A 27432-nucleotide genomic window follows, 5' to 3' on the forward strand; every position below is an offset into this window, starting at 1 on the left:
TTGATTTCGTAAAGAGAGAGAGAGGATTCAAGTACCATGGGTCAGTTTAAATATCTGCAAAACTGACTCAAAATACAGTTTCATCAACAAATCAATGAAACAGTGGCAACATAAACTGAAATGACATTTATAAATGATAAGAACTGATTTTGGAGATGCATCAGAATTATCTGGAGAAGAAAAAATAATCAGTGTACCAAAAGCCTAGAGAACAGAAGAGAACCAGTACACTAACACTTTGTACCATGAGTACTGATTTAGCCCACTAACATCCAGTTAATTGCTAACCTTGGACAAAGTACGGATATTTCCAACCTGCAGTGGGCATGTTCTGTTTTGACTTTCTCAATCAGCTGTATAAACTTTCGGTGCTTTTAGCTTGTTTGCTTTAGCCTCAACGCTGACTGCTGGTGTTTTCAAGGGAACTGAGCATGCAGTGCAGGGCCTACTCTGGTGTGTGGCCCCAATGAGGATGTAACACTGACACATGGACTGCTGGGTCTGTGGCAGAATGAGTCCAGGTGTGATGGGCGCAACAGCTGAGTGGTCAAAACATTCCACTTTCAGTCTGAAGGTCCTGGGTTTGAAACCCGGTCTGACTGGGCGCAATAGCCGAGTGGTTGGACTGTCAATCTGAGGGTCCGGGTTCGAATCACGGTGACGGCGCCTGGTGGGTAAAGGGTGGAGATTTTTACGATCTCCCAGGTCAACATATGTGCAGACCTGCTAGTGCCTGAACCCCCTTCGTGTGTATATGCAAGCAGAAGATCAAATACGCACGTTAAAGATCCTGTAATCCATGTCAGCGTTCGGTGGGTTATGGAAACAAGAACATACCCAGCATGCACACCCCCCGAAAATGGAGTATGGCTGCCTACATGGCAGGGTAAAAACGGTCATACACGTAAAAGCCCACTCGTGTGCATACGAGTGAACGCAGAAGAAGAAGAAGAAGAAACCTGGTCATGGCACCTGGTGGGTTACGGGTGGAGGTTTTTTTCCTAACACGCAAGGTCGACAAATGTGCAGACTTGCTAGTGTCAGAGGCCCTGTATATACGCACGCAGAAGCTCAAACGTGTGTGTAAAGATCCCATAATCATGTCTGATGGGTTATGCAAACACCCCAGTACATAAGCATGTACACCCCTGAAAACAGAGCATTGCTGTCTAGATAGTGGGGTAAAAATAGTCATGAATGTAAAAGGCCGCAAATACAAAACAATCCAACACAATACCATACAATACAAGACAACACAACACAAAACAATACAACACAATACAAAACAACACACAATATAACACAACACAATATGACACAATATGACACAATTCAACACGATACAGCACAAAACACAATAAGAACATAACACAACACAATGCAATACAACATAACACAATGCAATACAACACAACACAAAACAATACAACACAATACAATATGACACAACACAACACAAAATAACACAATACAACACAATGCAATACAACACAACACAAAACAATACAACAAAATCAAACGCAACACAATACAACACAAAGAAATGCAACGCAATACAACACAAAACAATACAACACAACACAATGTAACACTAAACAACACAATACAACACAACAGAATACAATACAATACAACATAAAACAACACAACGCAAAACAATACAACACAAAACAACACAACACAACACACAACAACACAACACCTTTGTGTTTGAGAGCACTGAAGTCCACAAACACAACACAAAACAATACAACAACAGCACAACACAACACAATGAAACACAACACAACACAACACAACACCTTTGTGTTTGAGAGCGTTGAAGTCCTCAATGGTCTGGCCGTTGGCACGGTCCCCAGGGGTGCGCCGCACGGCAACAGCGTTCCCCTGTCGAGCCGTTTCGAACACGTCCACCTCAGGTTTGCTGGTGATCAAGACACACACACACACATATACACGCATGCAGGCACACACACACACACACACACACACACAAATACATTATAGTAACAACAACAACTCATACGGGAAGCATTACACATTGACAGAGTCAAGTGACAGTGATAGCCATGACAACAACAACAAATCAAAGAAGATTTGATCAAATATACACATACACACACACACACACACACACACACATACATTATAGTAACAACAACAGCTCATACGGGAAGCGTTACACATTGACGGAGTCAAGTGACAGTGATAGCCATGACAACAACAACAAATCAAAGAAGATTCGATCAAATATACTGTTGAACCCCTTAAAAAAAAACAAAAAACGAACACACACATCAACTGAATCCCATGTTGCTACAAGAAAATGCAGATTAAAAAACAAAACAAAAATCCTGAAAACATCATTTCATGATACTAACATGTCACTGTTGAGACAATTTTCTTCTAGCAGAACCACACACACACACACACACACACACACACACACACACGGTTTCAGTTTCAGTACCAAGAAGGTGTAAAAATGTGCAACTGATCCAAGTGCTATCGGAAAAAACAAAACAAAAACAAACAAACAAACAACAGTTGCCTGATCTTTTGCATAAACTCAACATGCTCATAAGGCCTTGATCATACATTAACACACAAATCAATTTCACTTAGTGTGGAGTGGAGTGATGGCCTAGAGGTAGCGCATCCGCCTAGGAAGTGAGAGAATCTGAGCACGCTGGTTCGAAACATGGCTCAGCCGCCGATATTTTCTCCTTCTCCACTAGACCTTGAGTGGTGGTCTGGAGACTAGTCATTCGGATGAGACGATAAACCGAGGTCCCATGTGCAGCATGCACTTAGCACACATAAAAGAACCCACGGCAACAAAAGGGTTGTTCCTGGCAAAATTCTGTAGAAAAATCCACTTCGACAGGAAAAACAAATAAAACTGCACGCAGGAAAAAATACAAAAAAATGGGTGGCACTGTAGTGTAGCGACGTGCTCTCCCTGGGGAGAGCAGACCAAATTTCACACGGAGAAATCTGTTGTGATAAAAAGAAATACAAATACAAATACAATACAGGCGTAACACTGAAGACTTCTACACACACCGACACATATCCACCGACATTTTTTTAAATGTGAACCAACAATGAACGATGATCTTTGTAGTTGCATTTCTTGTGAAGAGAGAGACAGAGAGAGAGGGGATGAGAGAGAGTGTATGTGTGCGTGTGAGTGTGCGTGGTGTGTGTGCGTGGTGTGGGGGGGGGGGTGTGTGTGTGGGTGTGGGTGTGTGTGGGGGTAGATGTGCAATGCGGTTTGGCTGACTGAAATGGAGAGGCACGCAAATTTCAGCAATCTGTATATTTGTATATAGCTATTTCCATTTGGTGCCATTTATCTTTTTATTTTCTATTCATTTTATTCATTTTATTTGTTTGTTGTTTTCTTCTTATGTTGGACATGTGCTGCTGCCGAAAAGAAAATCTCTGTACCAAAGTATAGACAATAAAGTTTGTGCATTGTATTGTGAACAACAGGCAACAGCAATCAACTCCTCACCTGGTAGGGGGTTTCTGTACCAGTCTGGGATCAAACACGTCTGGCGATTTCTGAAAACACACATCACCCGCAGCGTCCTTTAGCTGCCATCACTCCCCGCATCAAAAGTAAACCACTCCCCCTGCATCAAAGTAAACCAACTTCCCTGCATCAAAGTAAACCACTTCCCTGCATCAAAGTAAACCACTCCCCTGCATCAAAGTAAACCACTCCCCCTGCATCAAAGTAAACCACTTCCCAGCATCAAAGTAAACAACTCCCCCTGCATCAAAGTAAACCACTCCTTCACATCAAACCACTCCCCCACATCAAAGCAAACCACTCCCCCACATCAAAGCAAACCACTTCACCGCATCAAAGTAAACAACTCCCCCCACATCAAAGCAAACCACTCCCCCATATCAAAGTAAACCACTTCACCGCATCAAAGTAAACAACCCCCCCACACACACACCAAAGCAAACCACTCCCCCCACATCAAAGCAAACCACTCCCCCATATCAAAGTAAACCACTCCCCCCACATAAAAGAAAACCATTCTGCATCAAAGGAACAACAAGAATCCCTGCATCTGTGCAAACCAATCAGCTGCAACAAAGTTAACCACTTCCCAAATCAACACTACTCCCTCCCCCACATCAAAACAAACCACTCCCAGCATCAACATGAACCGGTTCCCACATCCAAATAAACCACTCCCTGCCCTGAAGGCAACCACTCCCAGCATCAATGTGAACCGGTTCCCACATCCAAATAAACCACTCCCTGCCCTGAAGTCAACCACTCCCAGCATCAACGTGAACCAGTTCCCACATCCAAATAAACCACTCCCTGCCCTGAAGTCAACCACTCCCAGCATCAGTGTGAACCAGTTCCCACATCCAAATAAACCACTCCCTGCCCTGAAGTCAACCACTCCCAGCATCAACGTGAACCAGTTCCCACATCCAAATAAACCACTCCCTGCCCTGAAGTCAACCACTCCCAGCATCAACGTGAACCAGTTCCCACATCCAAATAAACCACTCCCTGCCCTGAAGTCAACCACTCCCAGCATCCAAGGAAACCGCTTTATGCATCAAAGTATACACTCCCAATATGAAAACAAAACACTCCCTGCATCAAAGTATCAAAGTAAACACTCCCTGCATCAAAGCAAAGCATCTGTTTTGTCTGTCACAAACGCCATACTTTGGAGACTGACCTCAATATGATTCTGATAAACAACAGCCTTTTGAAAGATTTTATCCAGCCACACAATAGACACACTGTAGAATAAGGCATGTGAGTCGAAACTGAGGAATAAAGTATTGCCTTACAGCCCACAAAATATGTATACAGTCTTTACGCTTTATACCAATTTACCCCTCTTACCTTCTGGGGATACAGTTTCAATATCAAAGATGAGGGAAAAACATACTGCCTTAAAATCCATAAAATAGTTAAGCAGTCCTCAACTTTCATGTTGATTTACCCCTCTTACATTGTGGGGACAGAGTTTCAATGCAGGTGCGCTGCGTACTGAATGAACTGTGATCAATGGCAGGACAAAAGCACCGGTACCTTGTCCGTCTGCAGCATGTCCTCCACACGCTGACGCTCGTTCTGCAGCTGCCTCCGCATCACCGCCAGCTGGTTCAGTACATCTGCACCTGTAGGGTACACACATCAACTCAATGCACTGTTGACCAAATGGCTACGTCAGTACTTACATGGTACACATTAAACTCTAAGCACTGTCAACCGATTCGGTACATCTGCACATATAGGGTACACATCAAACTCAAAGCACTGTCAACTGATTCAGTACATCAGCACCTATATGGCGCACATCAATTTATGCAAGTGACCACTGTCCAATGACATTGTTCTGCTCAGAGTTTGGCCTTGAACTCAGAGTTATGCAATGCGAGATTTGTCAAACTTCTCAAAGCCCCGAAGTGCATGAGAAAACCATGTCAGAATGTGGACCTCCACGTATACAAGTTTTATCGCATGATTAATTAACACTAATTACACTAATCTGTGCAGTCTTCATTCCTCAAAACTTTTGACCCCCCGAAAAATAATAATTAAAAAAATACTGGCTTAAGTGCCAAAGAGTACGTAAGCTTACCAAGAGGCTGATCCTCACAGCTCATTTAACAGAGTAAGCACAAAAAAATCCTTGCCCACTGTGGATAAAACCTGGTCACTTAGCATTTACATTTTAGACTAACTATATCATCATCATCATTATCACCATCACCATCATTATCATCCCTATCACCATTACCACCACCATCATCACCACTACCATCATCATCATCATCATCATCATCACCACCATCATCATCACCACCACCATCAGCACCATCATCACAATCATCATGATTATCACCACCATTATCATCATCATCATTGCCACCATCACCACAATCATCGTCATCACCATCATGAAGCAGTAATTAGTTTTTATTGTACTTTTTTTTTTTTTAATCCTTGACCTGAAGTAGATGCTAACATGGTGATAGCCTTGAGATGGCCTTAGTGGTCAGTGAAGCTCTAATCATCATAGTTTGATTTGATTCACTACCATCATCATCATCATCATCATCATCATCACCATCATCATCATCTTCACCACCATCACCACCATCATCATCATCACCACAATCATCACCATAATCACCACCATCACCATCATCGTCACAATAATCATCACCATCATCATCAACACCACCATCACCACCATCATCATAACCATCACCACCACCATCATCATCACCATTATCATCATCATCATCACAATCACCACCATCATCACCACCACCATCATCATCACCATCGTCACCACCACCACCACCATTATCATCACCATCACCACCACCATCATCACCACCATCACCACCACCACCATCATCATCACCATCACCACCACCATCATCATCACACCACCACCACCACCATCATCACCATCATAATCATCATCGCCACCACCATCATCACCACCATCATCATCACCATCATCACCACCACCATCACCATCATCATCATCATCATCACCACCATCACCATCACCACCACTACCATCATCACTACCACCACCACCACCACCACCATCATCACCACCACCATCACCACCACCACCACCATCATCATCATCATCATCACCACCACCACCATCACCACCACCATCACCATCACCACCACCATCATCACCACCACCACCACCGTCACCACCACTACCACCACCACCACCACCATCATCATCACCACCACCACCACCACCACCACTATCACCACCACTACCACCACCACCACCATCACCATCAGCACCACCACCATCACCACCATCACCACCATCACCACCACTACCACCACCACCACCATCACCATCATCACCACCACCACCATCATCATCACCACCACCACCACCATCACCACCACTACCACCACCACAACCATCACCATCACCATCACCACCACCACCACCATCATCACCATCATCACCACCATCACCACCACTACCACCACCACCACCATCACCATCATCACCACCACCACCATCATCATCATCACCACCACCACCACCACCACCATCACCACCACTACCACCACCACAACCATCACCACCACCACCACCATCATCATCATCACCATCATCACCACCACCACCACCATCACCACCACCACCATCATCATCACCATCATAATCATCACCACCACCATCATCACCACCATCACCACCACCACCATCACCACTACCACCATCATCACCACCACCATCACCATCATCACCACCACCTCCACCACCATCATCACCAGAGGATCAGCACTTACTGGCTGCCCTGGAGGCTGGAGCAGACTCTTGCTTGCTCGTGCTCTGAAACATCAAAAAGAAACAACAACAACAGCTTTTTAATAACATACATATTTCCCACTTTCTTTCTTGGTGTCATCTTCCAATTCAAGAGCAGCTGCACTGACTTTGTTTTCAGTACGCATCGTGCTCTTCCGCATGATGGACAGGGGGATTTCTGTGCACAAGCGTTCATGTGTGTGTGTGTGTGTGTGTGTGCACATGCATACTAGTAGTGTGTGCATTTCTGAGTCAGCAAAGCGGTGTGTGAGTGCTCACAGATATCTACTTTTGTTTTTGCATGACTGTTGGTTCTGCAGTTGATGTACTGTTCTACTGCAGTGTTTTCCACTGTCCCTGAATGAGTATTGTATTGTATTGTATTGTATATTACTGTTTTTGTCACAACAGATTTCCCTGTGTGAAATTCGGGCTGCTCTTCCCAGAGAGAGACCGTCGCTATAATGAGAGCACCACCCTTTTTTTGTGTAAGTATTTATTCCTGCCTGCAATTTTTTTTTTTTTTTTTTTTTGCTCCCCATCATATGCACTGTTCCGGTGGCATTACTCCCATGACACTCATTTCCAAGCCGCCTCATACACAGCCCCACCCAGGTTCGTCTGTCGCAGTCCCAGTGCCGGCAGTCCACAGGGAACCATCGATTTTAGGTCGCCAGGAGGCCACACACTAGAGGAGACCCTGCACTGCTGCTGAGTCACTTTGGTGATGTTTGACGGGCGCAATAGCCGAGTGGTTAAAGCATTGGACTGTCAATCTGAGGGTCCCGGGTTCAAATCACAGTGACGGTGCCTGGTGGGTAAAGGGTGGAGATTTTTACGATCTCCCAGGTCAACATATGTGCTGACCTGCTAGTTCCTGAACCCCCTTCGTGTGTATATGCAAGCAGAAGATCAAATACGCACGTTAAAGATCCTGTAATTCATGTCAGCGTTCGGTGGGTTATGGAAACAAGAACATACCCAGCATGCACACCCCCGAAAACGGAGTATGGCTGCCTACATGGCGGGGTAAAAACGGTCATACACGTAAAAGCCCACTCATGTGTATACGAGTAAACGCAGAAGGTGATGTTTGGTATTGCCTGTTGTGATTTAACGTACTCAGGACACCACCCACTAAGCCCCCTATTGACGACAATAATGGCTTAGTCACGCAGCCAGACTGAGCAAGTGTCTCCCCCAAAGTGGAGACCGCCACCACCTGCAATTTTATGTTTTCCTATCGAAGTGAATTTTTCTACAGAATTTTGCCAGAGACAAACCTTTTCATGCTACGGGTTCTTTTACGTGCTCTAAGTGCAAGCTGCACACAGGACCTCGGTTTATCTTCTCATCCGAACGACTAGCGTTCATACCACCAAAACTCAAGGTCTCGTGGAATGGGGACGGGAGGGGAAATACTGGCGACTGCGGGATTGGAACCAGATGCTCTCGCTTCCTAAGCGGACGGACGCATTACCACTAGGCCACTGTCCAGCTGGACGAACACAGAGAAACGAGGGAAAATCACAGCCACTGACCGGCACTGGCTCGTCGCCATCCGCAGCACGGCTTCTGGCAGCAGGAACAGGAGGCGAGTCTCCGCGAGCTTCCTGGAGACACAATCATACCAGAGAACGTAGTTATATGTGCATAGTTATGCCCCAAAATACACACTAACATGCACAGCATACACATATTTATATGCTTAGTTATGTACAAACATACACACAAGCATGCATGATATATATGCATAGTTATGCCCCAAAATACACACTAACATGCATAGCATACACATAGTTATATATGCTTAGTTATGTACAAACATACACACAAGCATGCATATCATGCACATAGTTATATCTCCATAGTTATGTACAAACATAGACACAAACACACACACCATATGCATCGTCATATATGCATAGTTCTGTATAAACATACACACAAACATGCAAGGCATACACATAGATATATATGCATAGTCATGTACAAACATAGACACAAACACACATACCATACTCATCACTGTATGTGAACAGTTATGTATAGACATACACACAAACACACTTATCATACTCATTGTCATATATGCACAATTATGTACAAACATGTTATACACATATAGATATATAGATAGATATATACGCATACATAAATATATGCATAGTGATGCGCACGCACGCACACACACACACACACACACACGCATGCATGTACACACGTGCACACACACACACACACACACACACACACTAAATGGTGACAACAGACAAAGAATTAGAGTTTCAGCTTCAAGGAGACATCAAATTATGCAGACTGTTCCACTGATGATTCATAACATCTGCTTATCAATGTTATTATAAAAAAAAAAGAAAAGAAAAGAGGCACACACACACATACACATGGACACCACACACAGATAGACACAATGACATACAAATATACAAAGTCACACACACACACACACACACACACACACACACACACATATATTATAAGACATAAATATACATGCATACACACATGTACACACGTAATTTATTGATAACAGTAAAATACAACATACACAGAAACACATGCATGCACATACATGTGCACATATTCATGCACACACACACACATGTACGCACGCGCGCACACACACACACACACACACACACACACACAGACTACCATCATTCATTTTCATACCTATCTTCAGTGAGAAGAGATTCACAGACTTACACACACAAGGATTCAAAGTGCCAACACAAAACACACACATATGTTGCATAAATTTGTGCATGTTTACATCTCTGTGCAGTGTCATATAAATAACTGATAATGTGCATAAATAATAAATGTGATGCATACATACTGACACAGTCACAGGTTTATACATAATTTGAGTATGTGTACCTCAAACACACAGAGATACACAGAGACTGGCACACAGACAGACACACACATACACACAACACACACACAACACACAACACATACACACACACATGCATGCACATATGAAGGCACACACATACTTGCTTCACATACATGAAACACACACACACTCACAATCAAATACACACCACCACCACTACGACTACTGCCGCCACATCTGTTCTAACCACTGCTAACTCTGCCTCAACTACCATTCCATTAAAACAAAATCTTCCAATCAATATATTTTAATGCGAACTGACTTTGTGTAGTGACAAATTAACAAAGAATTCTCTTTTTTTAACTCTGTCATCACTATTACTAGTAATATCATATTTAATTTTCTGATCTTTATACAAAGCAACTGCCTATATAGAACACAGGTATATATTTTTGTGTCTGCTCACATGTGCTCACAAACATCCAGTTATTACTGTGATCATCATCATCAATTTCCAGCACATACGCTCGTGGTGTTTGGTGAATGAGATTCAAAATAGAATATGGCGCCTATGGCAAAACTTCAGTTTTTCATTTTCAAACAAACAAAAAAGCAAAAAAAAAAAAAAAAAAAAAAAAAAAATTGCTGGCATGTATTAATAAAGTGACAGAAATCACACAAAAGTATAGAGAATGTCATTCCATTGCTCAACATTGCCAAAATTCCCTGCAGTGACAGAAATCACAGGCAATAATATATGCTGTATACAACATTTGGATACATTTTGGTTGAAAGACACCCATCAATCACCTAGTCAAAGGACAGTCAATCGATGGTAACTCTCCCCTCTCCCTATCTGGGCCTCCATTATTTTCAGTTCCCCCAAGTTCTTCCTGTGTTTTCCTACTGAAAGAACACAGCAAAATATAAGGACCGTTTCCCTTTCCTGTCTTTTCTTGTTAAAAGAACACAAACAGAATATAAAGAGTGTATCCTTAAGTTTTTCTGTGTTTTCTTGTTGAAAGAACACAATAAAGCATAAAGATAAAGAGTACTTCCTGAAGTTTTCCTATCTCTGCTTGTTGAATAAAAAATAAAAAAAACAACCCAATAAAACATAAAGCTAAAAAAAACATTTCCAAAACTTCTGGTCTTTCCTTGTTGATAGAACACAGCAGAATAAGAAGAGTATTTCCCAAAGTTTTCCCATTTTTCCTTGTTGAAAGAACACAATAAAACTTTTTTTTTTTTAAGTCATTCTCTACATTTTTCTGTCTGTTTTTTGTTGAAAGAACACATTACAGAATATAAAGACAATTTCCAGGTTTTAAACAGAGCCAGAACCAATGCCAAAACCGAACACATTTCACAGCCACAGCAGACGGAAAACTACAGAGACACACACTACAGCACACACCACACACAGCACAAACTGTGCAATGCCAGTACCCGGTTGTTTTCCTGCTGTTTGTGTCGCAGTGCCGGAATAACTGGAGACTTCCCACGATCCACATTCTGCAAGACAGTCTTCAATGAGTTGTGTTCTGTGCCGGTTAACATTTAGGTTATGAATCTTCAACGAGTTGTGTTCTGTGCCGGTTAACATTTAGGTTATGGATCTTCAACGAGTTGTGTTCTGTGCCGGTTAACACTGAGGTTATGGATCTTCAATGAGTTGTGTTCTGTGCCAGTTAACATTGAGGTTATGGATCTTCAATGAGTTGTGTTATGTGCCGGTTAACACTGAGGTTATGGATCTTCAATGAGTTGTGTTCTGTGCTGGTTAACACTGAGGTTATGGATCTTCAATGAGTTGTGTTCTGTGCTGGTTAACATTGAGGTTATGGATCTTCAACGAGTTGTGTTCTGTGCTGGTTAACATTTAGGTTATGGATCTTCAATGAGTTGTGTTCTGTGCTGGTTAACATCGAAGTTATGGATCTTCAGTGAGTTGTGTTCTGTGCCGGTTAACATTGAGGTTATGGATCTTCAATGAGTTGTGTTCTGTGCCGGTTAACATTGAGGTTATGGATCTTCAATGAGTTGTGTTCTGTGCCGGTTAACACTGAGGTCATGGATCTTCAGTGAGTTGTGTTCTGTGCCGGTTAACATTGAGGTTATGGATCTTCAGTGAGTTGTGTTCTGTGCCGGTTAACATTGAGGTTATGGATCTTCAATGAGTTGTGTTCTGTGCCGGTTAACACTGAGGTTATGGATCTTCAATGAGTTGTGTTCTGTGCTGGTTAACATTGAGGTTATGGATCTTCAATGAGTTGTGTTCTGTGCCGGTTAACACTGAAGTTATGGACCTTCAGTGAGTTGTGTTCTGTGCCGGTTAACATTGAGGTTATGGATCTTCAATGATTTGTTCTGTACTGGATAACACTTAAGTTATGGATCTTCGATGATTTGTTCTGTACTGGTTAACCTTTGGGTAATAGGTTTTCAATGATTTGTTCTGTCAGTTAACATTTGTGATAATGATTTTCAAGTTGTTCTGTACCAGTTAACACTGAGGTAATGGATATTCAATGAGTAGTTATGTGCCAGTTAACATTTAGGTTATGGATATTCAATGGTTTGTTCTGTACTGGTTAACATTTGTGTTGTGGATCTTCAATGAGCTGTTCTGTGCCAGTTAACATTGGGGTTATGGATCTTCAAGTTGTTTTGTGTCAGTTAACATTTAGGTCATGGATCTTCAAGGAGTTGTTCTGTGCCAGTTAACATTGAGTTTCTGATCTTCAATGAGTTGTTCTGTACCATTAACATTTAGGTTATTATCTTCAATAAACATTTCTGTACCAGTTAACATTTAGGTTATGTATCTTCAAGGAGTTAATCTGTGCCAGTTAACATTGAGTTTCTGATCTTCAATGAGTTGTTCTGTACCATTAACATTTAGGTTATTGATCTCAAATAAACTGTTCTGAACCAGTTAACATTTAGGTTGTGTATCTTCAAGGAGTTGTTCTGTGCCAGTTAACATTGAGTTTCTGATCTTCAATGAGTTGTTCTGTACCATTAACATTTAGGTTATTGATCTCAAATAAACTGTTCTGAATCAGTTAACATTTAGGTTGTGTATCTTCAAGGAGTTGTTCTGTGCCAGTTAACATTGAGTTTCTGATCTTCAATGAGTTGTTCTGTACCATTAACATTTAGGTTACTGATCTTCAATAAACTGTTCTGTGCCAGTTAACATTCAGGTTATGTATCTTCAAGGAGTTGTTATGTGCCAGTTAACATTGAGTTTCTGATCTTCAATGAGTTGTTCTGTACCATTAACATTTAGGTTACTGATCTTCAATAAACTGTTCTGTGCCAGTTAACATTCAGGTTATGTACCTTCAAGGAGTTGTTATGTTCCAGTCAACATTTGTGTTATGGATCTTTAATGAGTTGTTCTGTGACGGTTAACATTTAGGTTATAAATCTTCAATGAGTTGTTCTGTATCAGTTTACATTTTGGTTATGGATCTTCAATGACTCAACATTTAGATTATGATCTTCAATGAGTTGTTCTGAACAAGTTAATATTTAGGTTACTGATCTTCAGTAAGTTGTTCTTTGCCAGTTCACATTTGTGTTATAGATCTTCAAGGAGTTGTTCTGTACCAGTTTACACTTAGTTCATGGATCTTCAATGATTTGTTCTGTACTGTTAACATTTGTTATGGCTCTTTCTAAACCCGCTGCCCTAATCTATCTGGAAAAAGATAATATGATGTCTTCACAGCAACTCCATTTTACTTGTAAACGTATCTTGTCTACACAGAGTGAGAACACGCGTCATGAGCTTATATGTTTTGTTGTCGCAGGTGTTTTTCATGATACTGCTTGCATATGTGTGTGCGTGTGTGTGTATGTGCATGTGTGCAAGAGTGTGTGTGTGTGTGTGTGTGTGTGTGCGCGCGCGTGTGCAAGTGTGTGTGTGCATGCAATGTTGTATGTGTGTGTGTGGCTTATGCAAATTTATGTGCAGTATATGACTCTGCAGATAAGATTTTACGACATGCTGAAAAATTTTGATACGTAATTTAGTACCAACAGACCTGTGTATCAGTTATATGCATCAGCCACTGTGCATGGAAACTGATATACACGCTGACTGGTATTAGCACAGTTATCTGTGTTAACATCAGTACTGGTGACTATGTGGAACAAATGTCACCAATGGGGTGTCAAGCAAACTGCGCTTAGATTTTCAGCACTTAAGCTATAAGAAATCAGATCGTTATCACTGATGGACAAAGCAAGCTTTCTGAAGCCAGAGCACATCACAACAAAAGTAGAAACTTTAGAAAGAACAAAAGCACAATGAAGAAGAAAGAATTAATGAATTAATTAAAATAACAAAACAAATCACACACACACACACACACACACACATATATATATATATATATATATATATATTATATATATAAACACTGATTAATCAGAAGGAAATCTCATATATATATATATATATATATATATATATATATATATATATATATATATATATATATATATATCACATGTGAAGAATTTTAAAAGAAAATGACATATATCAATAATCAAAAGAAGAAAAAGACCAAGACGATAAACATTCCAGAAAAAAAAACAACAACAACAACAACAAAAACCACGACACGAAAAATACACACAACATACAACACATTAGACCAAAAAAAAAAAAACCAATGACACATTCTTCAAACACACAACACACTCTGGTCAGTTCCTGTACCCCATCGTCACTGGTTTCCTGCTGTTTGTGTCTCAGCGTCGGAATTACCGGAGACTTCCCACGATCCGCGTTTGCGCTCTGCAAGGGAGGATGTTGTCTTCTCAAATGAGGTGTCTGGCAGCTGTTCATGCTTAAATCATGGATTTTTTTTTTTTTTTTTTTTTTTTTTTTTGACTGGCATCGGTACACATCTAATGGAAGATAATTACTACTGCAAAAAATCTGCCATTGCTCTGGGAAACTATTCACAAATCATTTCATGCAGCAACTGGATGTGTCGATTCAACATCTCAGCATATTCATGGAATAAGCAGAGACTATACCATTACATACACATGTTTGCAGACAGCAAAGTTATCAATACTGCATAAGCACTGATGAATATGCACAAGCTACGTTTGAACTAGGATGCTGTCATATGATGACCAAGAAAACAGTGCATTCTACAGTTGAATGCTGACATGCAGAAAGAATCAAATTCAGAAGAAAGTTAATGTCAGCTAGGCTAAAAGGGTAGTTCAGGATTACAAAATATGCTGAAGCAAATATCCACACCATACAGCAGTCACAATTCACACACACACACACACACACACACACACACACACAGATACACACACACACACACACACACACACACACACAAGCATTCATTTGCACACACCTACACTACACACACCCACACATACACACACACAAAAACCACAAACATACACAACCACTCTCTCTCACACACACACACACACACACACACAACACAGAAACAGAAACTCAAACACACAAACCACAGACACAAAAATATCACACACAAATACACACACACACACACACACACACACTCGCATACATACACACCGTCCTCCCCTAACCCACCCCTCTCCGCACACACACACACACACACACACACACAACTCACAGCCAGACGAGCGTTCATCTCCGCCTCTTTCTCACGCCTCTCCTCTTCCAGCCTTTTCTCTTCCGCTTCCTTTCTCTGCCTCTCTGCTGCCCTCTTCCTCTCTTCCGCCTGACGCACCAGCTCCTCGTTCTTCTTCCGTGCCTTCAGGAGCCACACACACACACAGCAGTTACAGTTTCTTGAGGAGGCGTCACTGCTTCCAGACAAATTCATACAGGCTGCACCACAACTGTCGTCCAGCATCACACGCCAAGCCCTGACCTAGAACCCGCAGGGAAAGAGGACGAGAGGCCGGCCTCGCAACAGCCGGAGGCGAGATACATGCAGTTCATTCCCTTTGACCATAGACCTGCCATAAATACCACTTTTCAGTGTTGTTTTGACACATGTCAAAGGTTACTTTCTCAACCAAAATGACAGCGCACCAGTCTTACCCGTCATGAGAGACTTGTGATACAAGGTTCAAACCAAACCTGACCTCCGAGGCACTGGTGACACATTTTCTTATCATTTTTTTCAATCTAATATCATCATTTAGATGAACAAACTATAGTTGTGAGAGGCAATATGATTTGTGATACAGCAAGGTTCAAACCAAACCTGACCTCCTAGACACTGGTGACACATTTTCTTATCATTTTTTTTCATGATGCAGACACGCAGTTTGTACCAGACAATGATTTTGAAGGTGACGACAAAAGGTTTGCTGAATAGCCCCAACGACGGTGAGTACAAAGTACACATCTTTCTGTTTTTTCAGTTTCTAGTGACATACTTGGAATTATCTTTTAAAATATTTATAAGCATCTAATGAAAAAACATCTTAAAAGGTTAAAAGAAGAGATAGTAAACTTCCTAATTATGCATAATTTGTATGTCTGTGTCATTTTGTGAAAGTGTGGTGAATTTTTCAAACATGACCAAGATATCCCGTCACAGAAAAAATGAGTTTGTCCATTTAACTGACCTCCTCCTCTTTCTCCTTCAGCTTGCGTTGCTCCTCCTCATACTCCCGCTGCATGCGCTGCCGCTGCTCCTCCAGCCTCCGCTGCTCCCTCTCCTCCTCCTGCCGCTCCAGCTCCTTCTTCCGCATCTCCTCTATCTTCCGCTCCTCGATCTGCCGCAGCCAGGACAAGAAAGGACCTATGTTGTTTACACTGAACTGTTTATATTTGATTACCTCATCGGCGGGCGCAATAGCCGAATGGTTAAAATGTTGGACTTTCAATCTGAGGATCCCGGGATCGAATCTCGGTAACGGCGCCTGGTGGGTAAAGGGTGGAGATTTTTTACGGATCTCCCAGGACAGCATATGCGCAGACCTGCTTGCGCCTGAACTCCCTCCGTCTGTATATGCTATCAGAAGATCAAATACGCACGTTAAAAATCTTGTAATCCATGTCAGTGTTCAGTGGGTTATGGAAACAAGAACATACCCAGCATGCAAATCCCTGAAAAAGAGTATGGCTACCTACATGGCGGGGTAAAAACGGTCATACACGTAAAAGCCCACTCGTGAACTTACAAGCGAACGTAGGAGTCGCAACCCACGAGCAAAGCTGAAGATGACGACCTCATCAAAAGTTTGACGGTCCTGGAGCCTTTTATGGTCTCTAGGGCAGTGAACTCATACCCACTCTGTCCAGCGCCAAATGCGGGGCCCAATCCTCTCCTTCTGCCATTAAAACCTTCCACAGCCAAATCAGACACCCATTCATGCTTGGGTGGAGCGAGGAAAATCGGAGTAATGTCCCATTCTGTTCTTTCTCTGTCTCTGGACCTTGCAATTGGAATGAACTTCCTCTTTCGCTTCGTCAAGTCTCCACACTCAGCTCTTTCAAGTCTGGCCTTAAAACCCACCTCCTCCCAAAACAGCCTCCCTTCCCTGCCTCTTCCTTGTCTTCAGTTTCTCCAGTTTTAGAGTTATGCATGCATGTGAATGACTGGTGCGAAAGCACTTTGATTTGTCTCTGCACAAGATTCAGCGCTATATAAATACCATTATTATTATTATTATTATCATTCCCAAGGGCACAACACCATTCCAAAACAGGGCCTCGAACCCTGATCGCTGGTGAACAGTGGATCTGAAGTCCACTAATCGATTCCTGCCATGGCATGATTACCTCATGAGCATTGCCTGATTCCTGTGTGGACATCATGATTTATAATGACTTTGGGCTGAGGCCTTTTTGAGTGTGCTGGAAACTGTGGCCGCCACTGTTCTTGTTTTTCTTCAAACCAGTCATTCTTCAGTTTGTCTTTATCTTATCAAATTAATTCTCTGTTCCTAACCTTTGAGTGAGCATCATTTTAGTTTCAATGTTCTTTGTTTTGTCTGCTGTTTAATCCTTGACAGTGTGTCCCATGTCATCACAAGTGTCAGCTGGATGAGCCATGGTTGAGAGTCAGCTTTTGTGGTGGCAGAGATCAGTGTGTGTGTGTGTGTGTGTGTGTGTGTGTGTGTGTGTGTGTCTGTGTGTGTCTGTGTGTGTCTGTGTGTATCTGTCTGTTTGTCTGTGTGTGTGTGTGTGTTCTTGTGTGACTGTCCAACTGATGTATTATTGTGAAGCATCTGAGATGTCTGAAAGCATTACATAAATATACGGTTATCATCACAATCATTATCATTATCAATGTACTATCACTGTCATTATCTTTATCATCATTATTTTTTTATCATTATTATTAGCAGTAGTAGTAGTAATAGTAGTAGTAGTAGCAGCAGCAGTATCATTATTATTATTATTATTACTATTACTATTATTAATATTATCATCATTACTTCTACTACTATTCTTATCATTATCATCATCTTTCAGCAACCATGTCAACAATTTCTCTGTGAGGCGTAGTAAAGGGTCCTTGTGTCCTGCATACAACCAGGTAAAGGTGATGTGTTTGTTACCTGTCTTCGGAGGTCCTCCTTGTACTTCTCGGACGCCACCTTCTCCTCGCTTGTCTGCACAACAGAAAATCTTTCATTTCAGCACAATGTTCTGCATAGTGTCCGTGTTGAAACACTTGAAATAATGCAAGTGTCTCATGATAATTCGTCATATTTGCTTTTTTAGCTGGACCAACCTGCATGTTTTGATATATATATATATATGTGTGTGTGTGTGTGTGTGTGTGTGTGACGCTGCACGCGAAAATCATGGATAAGTCGCAGCCACACATTTCGCACTACACTCTGTGAAACTGACCATGGGATAAAAATATCATATTTCAATTTTTCGTATATTCACATTCTATAATGTTTTTTCTACTATGTCCCAAAGTATTATATACAAATATAAAGTAATTCTACTTTATTTTAATGTTTTTCTTTTGGGACGTGAGAGTAAACTTTAGGAAATCAGTGAACTCTTTTGCCCCACTTTCAAACACGATTTCTAACAGAAAAAATTTTGTGTCAAGCGTAAGAACATGACCTCCTGTCTGGTCTTGTCTTGTCTGGTCTGGTCTTGATTTGTCTTTTCTTGTCTTGTTGTCTCTCTCTCTCTACACACACACACACATGCATTCACACACTATCCACACAACACAACACAACACCAAACAACCACACAACAACATCGCCAGGAACCAACCTTGGGCAGGCCAAAGATGCCATGACCACCACGTGCGTGCGACTGCTCCCCTTCGGCCGTGGTCTGCATGGGCGGGGGACCGAACAGATCATCCCGGGTGCTGGCGGTGGCCACTGGGCCAGAGGGGTTGTTGTCGTATGGACTGGGGTAGGAGGGAGGGGGAGGGGGGGCGGCTCTCCGTGACGAGTCGGGGTTGTCCCCATCGCGACGCACTGACCTTAAGTCAGCTTTGAAGTATGGAAAAATAATGATACTAATAATAATAATAATAATAATGGATACTTATATAGCACACTATCCAGGAATCTGCTCTAGGTGCTTTACAAAAACGCTTTTGTTAACATAAAACATTGCATCAATGTTACATACACACACCGAAATGTGACTACACACACATGATGATAATAATGTTAATAATTCTAATAACAATAATGACAATAATAATAACAATGAATCAATTCGACTTCAAACTACTCATAAAATAATACAGTAATCAATTTCAGAAGAAAAATTAAGACTTGTTGATTTGACATAAAAACAAACAAACCCCAAACAAACAAAAAAAAACCACTCGCATTAGTGAGCAGATCCAAAAACTCACTGGACAAACATCTACAATACACAATTAAAAACAATGCCTTAAAACATAGAAATTGTTTCTCCACTTCATAAAGAAATCTGTAAAAGAATAATGAACAGCAAACAAAGTCTAAAACTTTTTTTTTTTTTATAAGTGAATCATAAGAAACAAATTGGTCAGAATCATTAACGGGAAGAGAAAAAAAGAAACATTAAACAAAAACAAAAAAAAACAAAAAAAAAACAGATAAAAACAAAAATACAAAATCTGTAAAAGAATAATGAACAGCAAACAAAGTCTAAAACTTTTTTTTATAAGTGAATCATAAGAAACAAATTGGTCAGAATCATTAACGGAAAGAGAAAAAAACGAAAACATTAAAAAAATTATTTAAAAAACAGATAAAAACAAAAACACAAAAACAAAATTTTGGCTTTGTATGCAGGCACATGAATGTGAGCACACACTGACATAGTCATACACAACAAAAAACATAATAATTATGATTATAACACAAACACACACACACAAATACACACACACACCACACACAAGAATTATAACACAAACAAACACACACAAACATACACACACATGCACACACACACACAAACACACACGCAAACATACACACCCACACCCACACACACCCACACCCTCCCACCCAAACACACACACACACACACACACATACACTACTCACTGACGATATTTCCATACGCATCACGCATTGGGGCACCTCCACCTCCACGCCCGTAGGGGTTATAGTTCAGCGCCTCCTGTTCCAGCTTTCGGTCATACCTACAAGTGCAAGGCCACCAATCAAATCAAATCATGGTGTTTCCCGCCCAGCCAACTGTCAAGGGACCATTTCAAGGACTGAACATCTAGCATTTCTCACAATGAGGTGAAGAGAACACACACACACACACACACACAAAAAAAAAAAAAAAAAAAGGAATATCAAAACAAAATTAGAAAGACAAAAATCAGCCACGTCTCACTCAGTTTATGTAAAATCTAGATCCAGTTAGATATACTGAAAACGTAGAATAAACCATTTTACCCATGTATTCTTGTACCACTCTTTTTGTCGCAACAGATTTCTCTGTGTGAAATTCGGGCTGCTCTCTCCGGGAAGAGCGCATCGCTACACTGACAGCATCTCCCTTTTTTTTTCTTTTCTTTTTTCTGCCTGCAATTTTATTTGTTTTCCTACTGAAGTGGATTTTTCTACAGAATTTTGCCAAGGACAACCCTTGGGTTCTTTTTTTCTTTTACATGCGCTAAGTGCATGCTGCACACCAGACCTTGGTTTATTGTCTCACCCGTATGACTAGCGTCCAGACCACCACTCAAGGTCTAGTGGAGGGGGAGGAGAAAATACTGGCGACTGTGGGATTCAAACCAAAGTGCTCAGATTCTCTCGCTTCCTAAGCGCAGGCGTTACCTCTAGGCCAACACTCCACAAATGTATGTTTCAGTGCACATAAGATTTCTTCCAGAAATGATGGAATTTTTAGGGGAATTTTTAGGGGGATTGCATAGATAATAATGATAATAATAACAATATGACAAAGAAGTATTATCAGTGTGATGATGATGATGGAAGTTTATAATGCACTCCACTTTCTCAGTACAGGGGCTCAGAGCACTAACAATGAACATCAGTATGGGTAAAAAATGGATGCAAAAAATTAACAACACAGGGTGTAAGCCCACAATTTCTCACAATCCCACAATTTCTCTCAACTGCAAGAAATCGTGGGGGCATCCCCACGATTTCTCATGAGAAGTCCCCTTTATTCTTATCAAAAATATTTCCTTTGTCATCAGAGTTAGTTTCTTGTCTTTACCCAAATGCAAATCTAAGAGAAAAAGGAGAAAAAGAAAAGGAAACAAGAAACACCGGAAACAACAACGACAATCATGATAATGACAATGACGTTAGCGAAGACATCAACAACAGACATTGGAGGCACGGTACTGGTTTAAAAAAAGTGTGAACATATGTGTATGTCAGTGAGTGGTTGAGTGGGTGGGTGAGTGCGTGTGTGTGTGTGTGTGTGTGTGTGTGTGTGTGTGTGTGTGTGTGTTTCCTTATGTGTATTCACTTGGATGATTTAATCTGGTCTTCTTTCACTCTGTTTTACAAACATTTTCTTGTTCTAAGGGTCTTCTATGAAACTGAGAATCTATTTTCAGTGCAATATTGCATGCGAAAGGATGCTGACACAAACAGATGAATAAATGAACATGTATGAAATGAAGAACATTCGAAATAAATGTTACAGAAAAAGGTTGCATCACAACAAACATCAAATCTATTTGGTCCAGTTTTCACGCTCCTAACATGAGGGTAAAGCATTGTGAAATATTTTTTTTGCTATCACATTTATGTGGAAAATTGAATCATTTTGAATTTATTCCCAAAACCCAGAAAAGATTCAGTTCAGGTCATATTACATTGTATTGTATTATATCATATTATATCATATTATATTATATTATTTTATTTAGTTTTTATATTATATTACATTATATTATATTACATTTATCATATCATATCATATTATATCATATCATCATATCATATCTTACTATATTATCTGATTTTGTGATATTTTTATACACTGCCTGAATTTCATTGTTTGCTATTGATTCCAATGTTGAATTTCAGGTTAATGCATTGCAGTGATCTATCTTATGTGAAATACAATAAACAGTTGTGTTTCAGTGTCATTACTGTTCAGGTCCTCGCTAACACAGATGTGTTTCAGTGTCACTATTGTTCAGGTCCTCGCTAACGCCACTATCATTATCATGATCGTCATTGCCATCACCCACCTTTTTCTCTTTTCCTTTTCTCTCTCTCATTTTTCTCTAAGATTAGCATTGGGAAAAGACAAGAAACCAGCTCTGATTATAAAGGACGTATCTTTTATAAAAAATAATGGGAACTTTCCACGATTTTTCACACAGTGAGAAAACATGGGAGGGGAACTGTGAAAAATCGTGGAAGGGGAACAACCACAATTTCTTGCAATCCCAAGATTTCTCTCAAAGTGAGAGAAATCATGCGGGCGCCCCCCACGATCTCTCACAAAGTGAGAGAAATCATGGGATCGTGAGAAATCCTGGGCTTACACAGGGCATGATAATCAAAGACTTATAAGCAAGACAAATGGAATGTGTCAATGTCATGAAAACACACACAAGCATGCGTGCGCGCACACACACACACACACACACACAATATGTGAGCTAAAAACAGAGCAGAAACCAGCAGAAACAATTTCACCTCTACAATTAGCAATTAACAATTCACAATCCAGTTATGTATGAGGAAAATGGCACCTTGTACCCACCTCTCCTTCTCCTCCTTCTCCAGTATTTTCTTTCTCCTCTTCTCCTCAATCTGAAAACATGAAATGTCACATCACATGATTATCGAGTCACTTCACCAGTACACCAATATTACACCACATGATTATCAAGTCACTTCACCAGTACACCAATATTACACCACATGATTATCATGTCACTTCACCAGTACACCAATATTACACCACATGATTATCATGTCACTTCACCAATACACCAATAAAACACCACATGATTATCATGTCACTTCACCAATACACCAATATTACACCACATGATTATCATGTCACTTCACCAATACACCAATAAAACACCACATGATTATCAAGTTCCTTCACCAATACACCAATAAAACACCACATGATTATCAAGTCACTTCACCAATACACCAATATTACATCACATGATTATCAAGTCACTTCACCAATACACCAATATAATACCACAACATTATCATGTCACTTCGCCAGTACACCAATAAAACACCACATGATCATAAAGTCAAGAGTGCACCTCACCAACATAAAACAACCACATGATGATCAAGTTATAGGTCATCTCATCAATACACCCAAATCAATCAACTTTCAAAAAAAAAGCGTGACTGAACTGTTTGTTTTGTCAACAGTATTAGCTTCATTTTCACTTCACACTAGCTCTCTGTTGATGACACAAGTGCTTTGGAAAATGTTCTCTCACAAAATGTGACCTTGCAAAAACCACCCACAAAAAAAGCAAGGCACGATCTTTTCATTAAGGGTTGGGCTCCGAAAGATAAAGTGGTTTTACACCTGCATTTCTCCTCAAATTATGGCATGCATACACACACACACACACACACACAAGCACACACACATAGATGTGCAACACCCCTCCTCACTAACAAACCACATAAATGCCTCCTCTCAAACACACACACACACACACACACACACGCACACATGTACACACACAAACACGCACACACAAGCAAACACATAGATATGCAACACCCCTCCTCACTCACAAACCACATAAATGCCTCCTCTCAAACACACACACACACACACACACACATACACACACATGTACACACACAAACACGCACACACAAGCACGCACACATAGATATGCAACACCCCTCCTCACTCACAAACCACATAAATGCCTCCTCTCAAACACACACACACACACACACCTGTCTGTTGAGCTCCTCCTGATAGGCCTGAGCCTTTCTCTGGGCCTGACGCTTCTTGTCGTCGTCACTGGGGAAGTCCATCCCCTGCTTCCGAGGCCTGCAGCACAACGCACTACTTTCACTTTCACTTTCAGGGAGGCGTCAGAGCATGTTGGGGGGGTGTGGGTGGGGGGTGTTTGTTGGGGTCTGGGGGTGTTAAGATAAGAGGATTATTGGGTGTGTGGGTGGGTGTGTTTGTAGGGGTGTGGAGGGGTTAAGACAGAGGATTACTGGGGGTGTGGGGGTGGGTTTGTTTGAAGGGGTGTGGGGGTGCTAAGACAGAGGATTATTGGGGTGAGTGTGGGTGGGTTTGTTTTTGGGTGTGTGTAGGTATTAAGATACAGGATTATCCAGGGGTGGGGGGGGGGTTGTCTTAAGGGGTGTGGAGTGTCAAGATAGAGGATTATTGGGGGGGGGGGGTTGTTTGTGGGGGTGTGAAGGTGTTAAGATATATGATTACTGGGGTTGTGTGGTGTGGGGGTTTGCATATCCCAACACTCTGATAAAGCCTTGAAAACCTATCCTAGCTAAAAAAAAAAAAAAAAAAAAAAAAAAAAAAAAACTAGAGAAAAAAAAAAGAGATAAACACATCAAAATACAGTGCAGCATAAGACAAGTGGAAGGCAAAAAACTGAAACATGAAAGAAAATGGGCCAAGCTATGTTGACTCATACACACGCACACATCGACACAAGCGTTATTTATTCTTGTTTTTGTTGCTTATAGTCCAGCTGACTGCACAGGGCCATATCAGGACTGTCACACCATACAAATGCTCAACCGCGTCAATACAAATTTGTCACATCCACAAAAAAAACACAAAGACAAACCCACAAAACCCAGTTCATGACACAGTATCCCAACCGTTTAGCTCCTTAGGGCAAATAAGACTAGGCCATGCTGAGGACGCCAGCCATTCTGCTTAATTCATCATCCCCATGACACAAGCGTGCAAATGCAAACACACAAATCAGTCTTGTAAAAGTAATGAAAACACATTCATTGGTTCTATAAATGGATAGTTGACAAGACCGACTGTTACATACCATAAATGCAACAACTCTTACGCTCCATCACACACACACAAAAACCTCCATCACACATACACACACAAAAACCTACGAAAGAGGAGCACCTCACACTTACTCTTCATCCTCAAAGCGAACTCTGGCGCGACTTCTTTCGCTCAAACCCATTCCTCCTCCGTTCCTGTCACTCAGTCCTCCTCCTCCTCCTCCTCCTCCTCCTCCTCCATCCCTTCTGCCAGTGTAGGGGGCATCCTGACTGGTCTGGAGAGGACGAGAAACGGCAGCAGCAGCACCACCACTCCTAGCTGCTGTGAGATAAACACCACAGAGGTACGGTGAGTACATCCAGCACAAGAAAACGGAGACAAAGAAAACAAGAGAGGCAAGGCCTTCAAGACTCACTTGTGATCAATTAAGTCCCCTAGCATTAATTACAGAGTAATTTCCCTTTTTTTACTATCTGCACCAAAACGTTTGCAAAATAAATAGAAATTCCATGCTTAGCAAAAGAAGTTCCTGTTTGAACAAAAAATGATAATAATGACTGCTCTTGTTGTTGGGTCAGAATAAGAGGTCAAAATGCCAAGTTTAGAGAATACAAAAAATATAAATATAACAGTAAATGCAGTTTGCATATAATTAGGCTTCTTTTTTATTTTTTTTGTGCCCATCCCAGAGGTGCAATATTGTTTTAAACAAGATGACTGGAAAGAACTGAATTTTTCCTATCTTTATGCCAAATTTGGTGTCAACTGACAAAGTATTTGCAGAGAAAATGTCAATGTTAAAGTTTACCACGGACACACAGACACACAGACATATGGACACACACACACACACACAGACAACCGAACACCGGGTTAAAACATAGACTCACTTTGTTTACACAAGTGAGTCAAAAATGGTTTAAAAAAAAAAGGTTAAAGGTCCCATATCAGTATCAGCAGCTCCTCAAGGAGGCGTCACTGTGTTCGGTCAAATCCATATACGCTACACCACATCTGCCAAGCAGATGCCTCACCCAACGTGCTTAGTCAGGCCTTGAGAAAAAAAATAAAAGAACAATTTTTTTTTTTAATTAAAAAATAAATATATAAATAATAACAATAATAATGAAATAAAGTAAAATAAAATAAATAAAGTAAAAAAAACAACACGAAAATTAAATTAAAAAAAAAAAAAAATTAAATAGCCTTTAATGGCCATCGGGACAGTGAATTCACATTCACTGTACAGGTCCAGGTTTCAGCACAGGAAGGCAGGGCCCAATCCTCTCCTTCTGCCGTTTCAAGTCAGGTACCCATTCACACCTTGGCAGAGTCAGGAAAATCGGAGTATATAGTCAGTGTCCCAAGGACACAACACCATGCCAAAAAACGGGGTCTAAAACCCTGGTCACTGGTGAGTTCACTTCAGTTCAGTTCAGTTCAGTTCAGTTCAGTTCAGTTACTCAAGGAAGCATCGCAGCATTTCGGTTAAATCCATACACGATCACTGGTGAACTCTGGTTCCCCAAGTCCAACGCCGAACTGTTTCTAGAGCCACAGCGCCTCCAATACCGCATGCGCAATGTAAATATATGGCAACAGATGAAAAACGAAGAAAAAGAAAAGGATGAAGACCAACTACGAAAGAGATGAAAGACAACTATAAAAGAAGAAGAGAGAACTAACATGGAAAAGACGAAGAACAATGAAAAAAGAAGGAAGGAAGAAAGAAAGGGGGGACGGGAGGGGAGGGGGGTGGAGAGGAAGGA

General features: G+C 41.1%; 1 protein-coding gene across 7 annotated transcripts in view; it reads right to left on the reverse strand.

The window, feature by feature from the left end:
• Positions 1–27432, reverse strand: part of LOC143295526 (centrosome and spindle pole-associated protein 1-like) — a 99543-nt gene that overhangs the window by 17676 nt on the left and 54435 nt on the right. For 4 of the 7 annotated variants that reach the window (XM_076607258.1, XM_076607259.1, XM_076607261.1 and 1 more), the window contains 15 exons: positions 25795–25984; positions 24610–24706; positions 23417–23466; positions 20752–20849; positions 19469–19695; positions 18784–18837; positions 16843–16992; positions 15876–16016; positions 14960–15037; positions 11674–11739; positions 8903–8974; positions 7343–7385; positions 5084–5172; positions 3521–3570; positions 1803–1924 (listed from right to left, as the gene is read on the reverse strand). In XM_076607258.1, the coding sequence (XP_076463373.1) occupies positions 1803–1924; positions 3521–3570; positions 5084–5172; positions 7343–7385; positions 8903–8974; positions 11674–11739; positions 14960–15037; positions 15876–16016; positions 16843–16992; positions 18784–18837; positions 19469–19695; positions 20752–20849; positions 23417–23466; positions 24610–24706; positions 25795–25984 (1527 nt within the window). The remainder of the gene's footprint in view (positions 1–1802; positions 1925–3520; positions 3571–5083; positions 5173–7342; positions 7386–8902; positions 8975–11673; positions 11740–14959; positions 15038–15875; positions 16017–16842; positions 16993–18783; positions 18838–19468; positions 19696–20751; positions 20850–23416; positions 23467–24609; positions 24707–25794; positions 25985–27432) is intronic. The other 3 variants (XM_076607257.1, XM_076607260.1, XM_076607262.1) reach the window with 3 other exon arrangements.

Source organism: Babylonia areolata, chromosome 20 (assembly GCF_041734735.1).
Source record: "Babylonia areolata isolate BAREFJ2019XMU chromosome 20, ASM4173473v1, whole genome shotgun sequence".
In the NCBI taxonomy this organism is placed as follows: domain Eukaryota; kingdom Metazoa; phylum Mollusca; class Gastropoda; order Neogastropoda; family Buccinidae; genus Babylonia; species Babylonia areolata.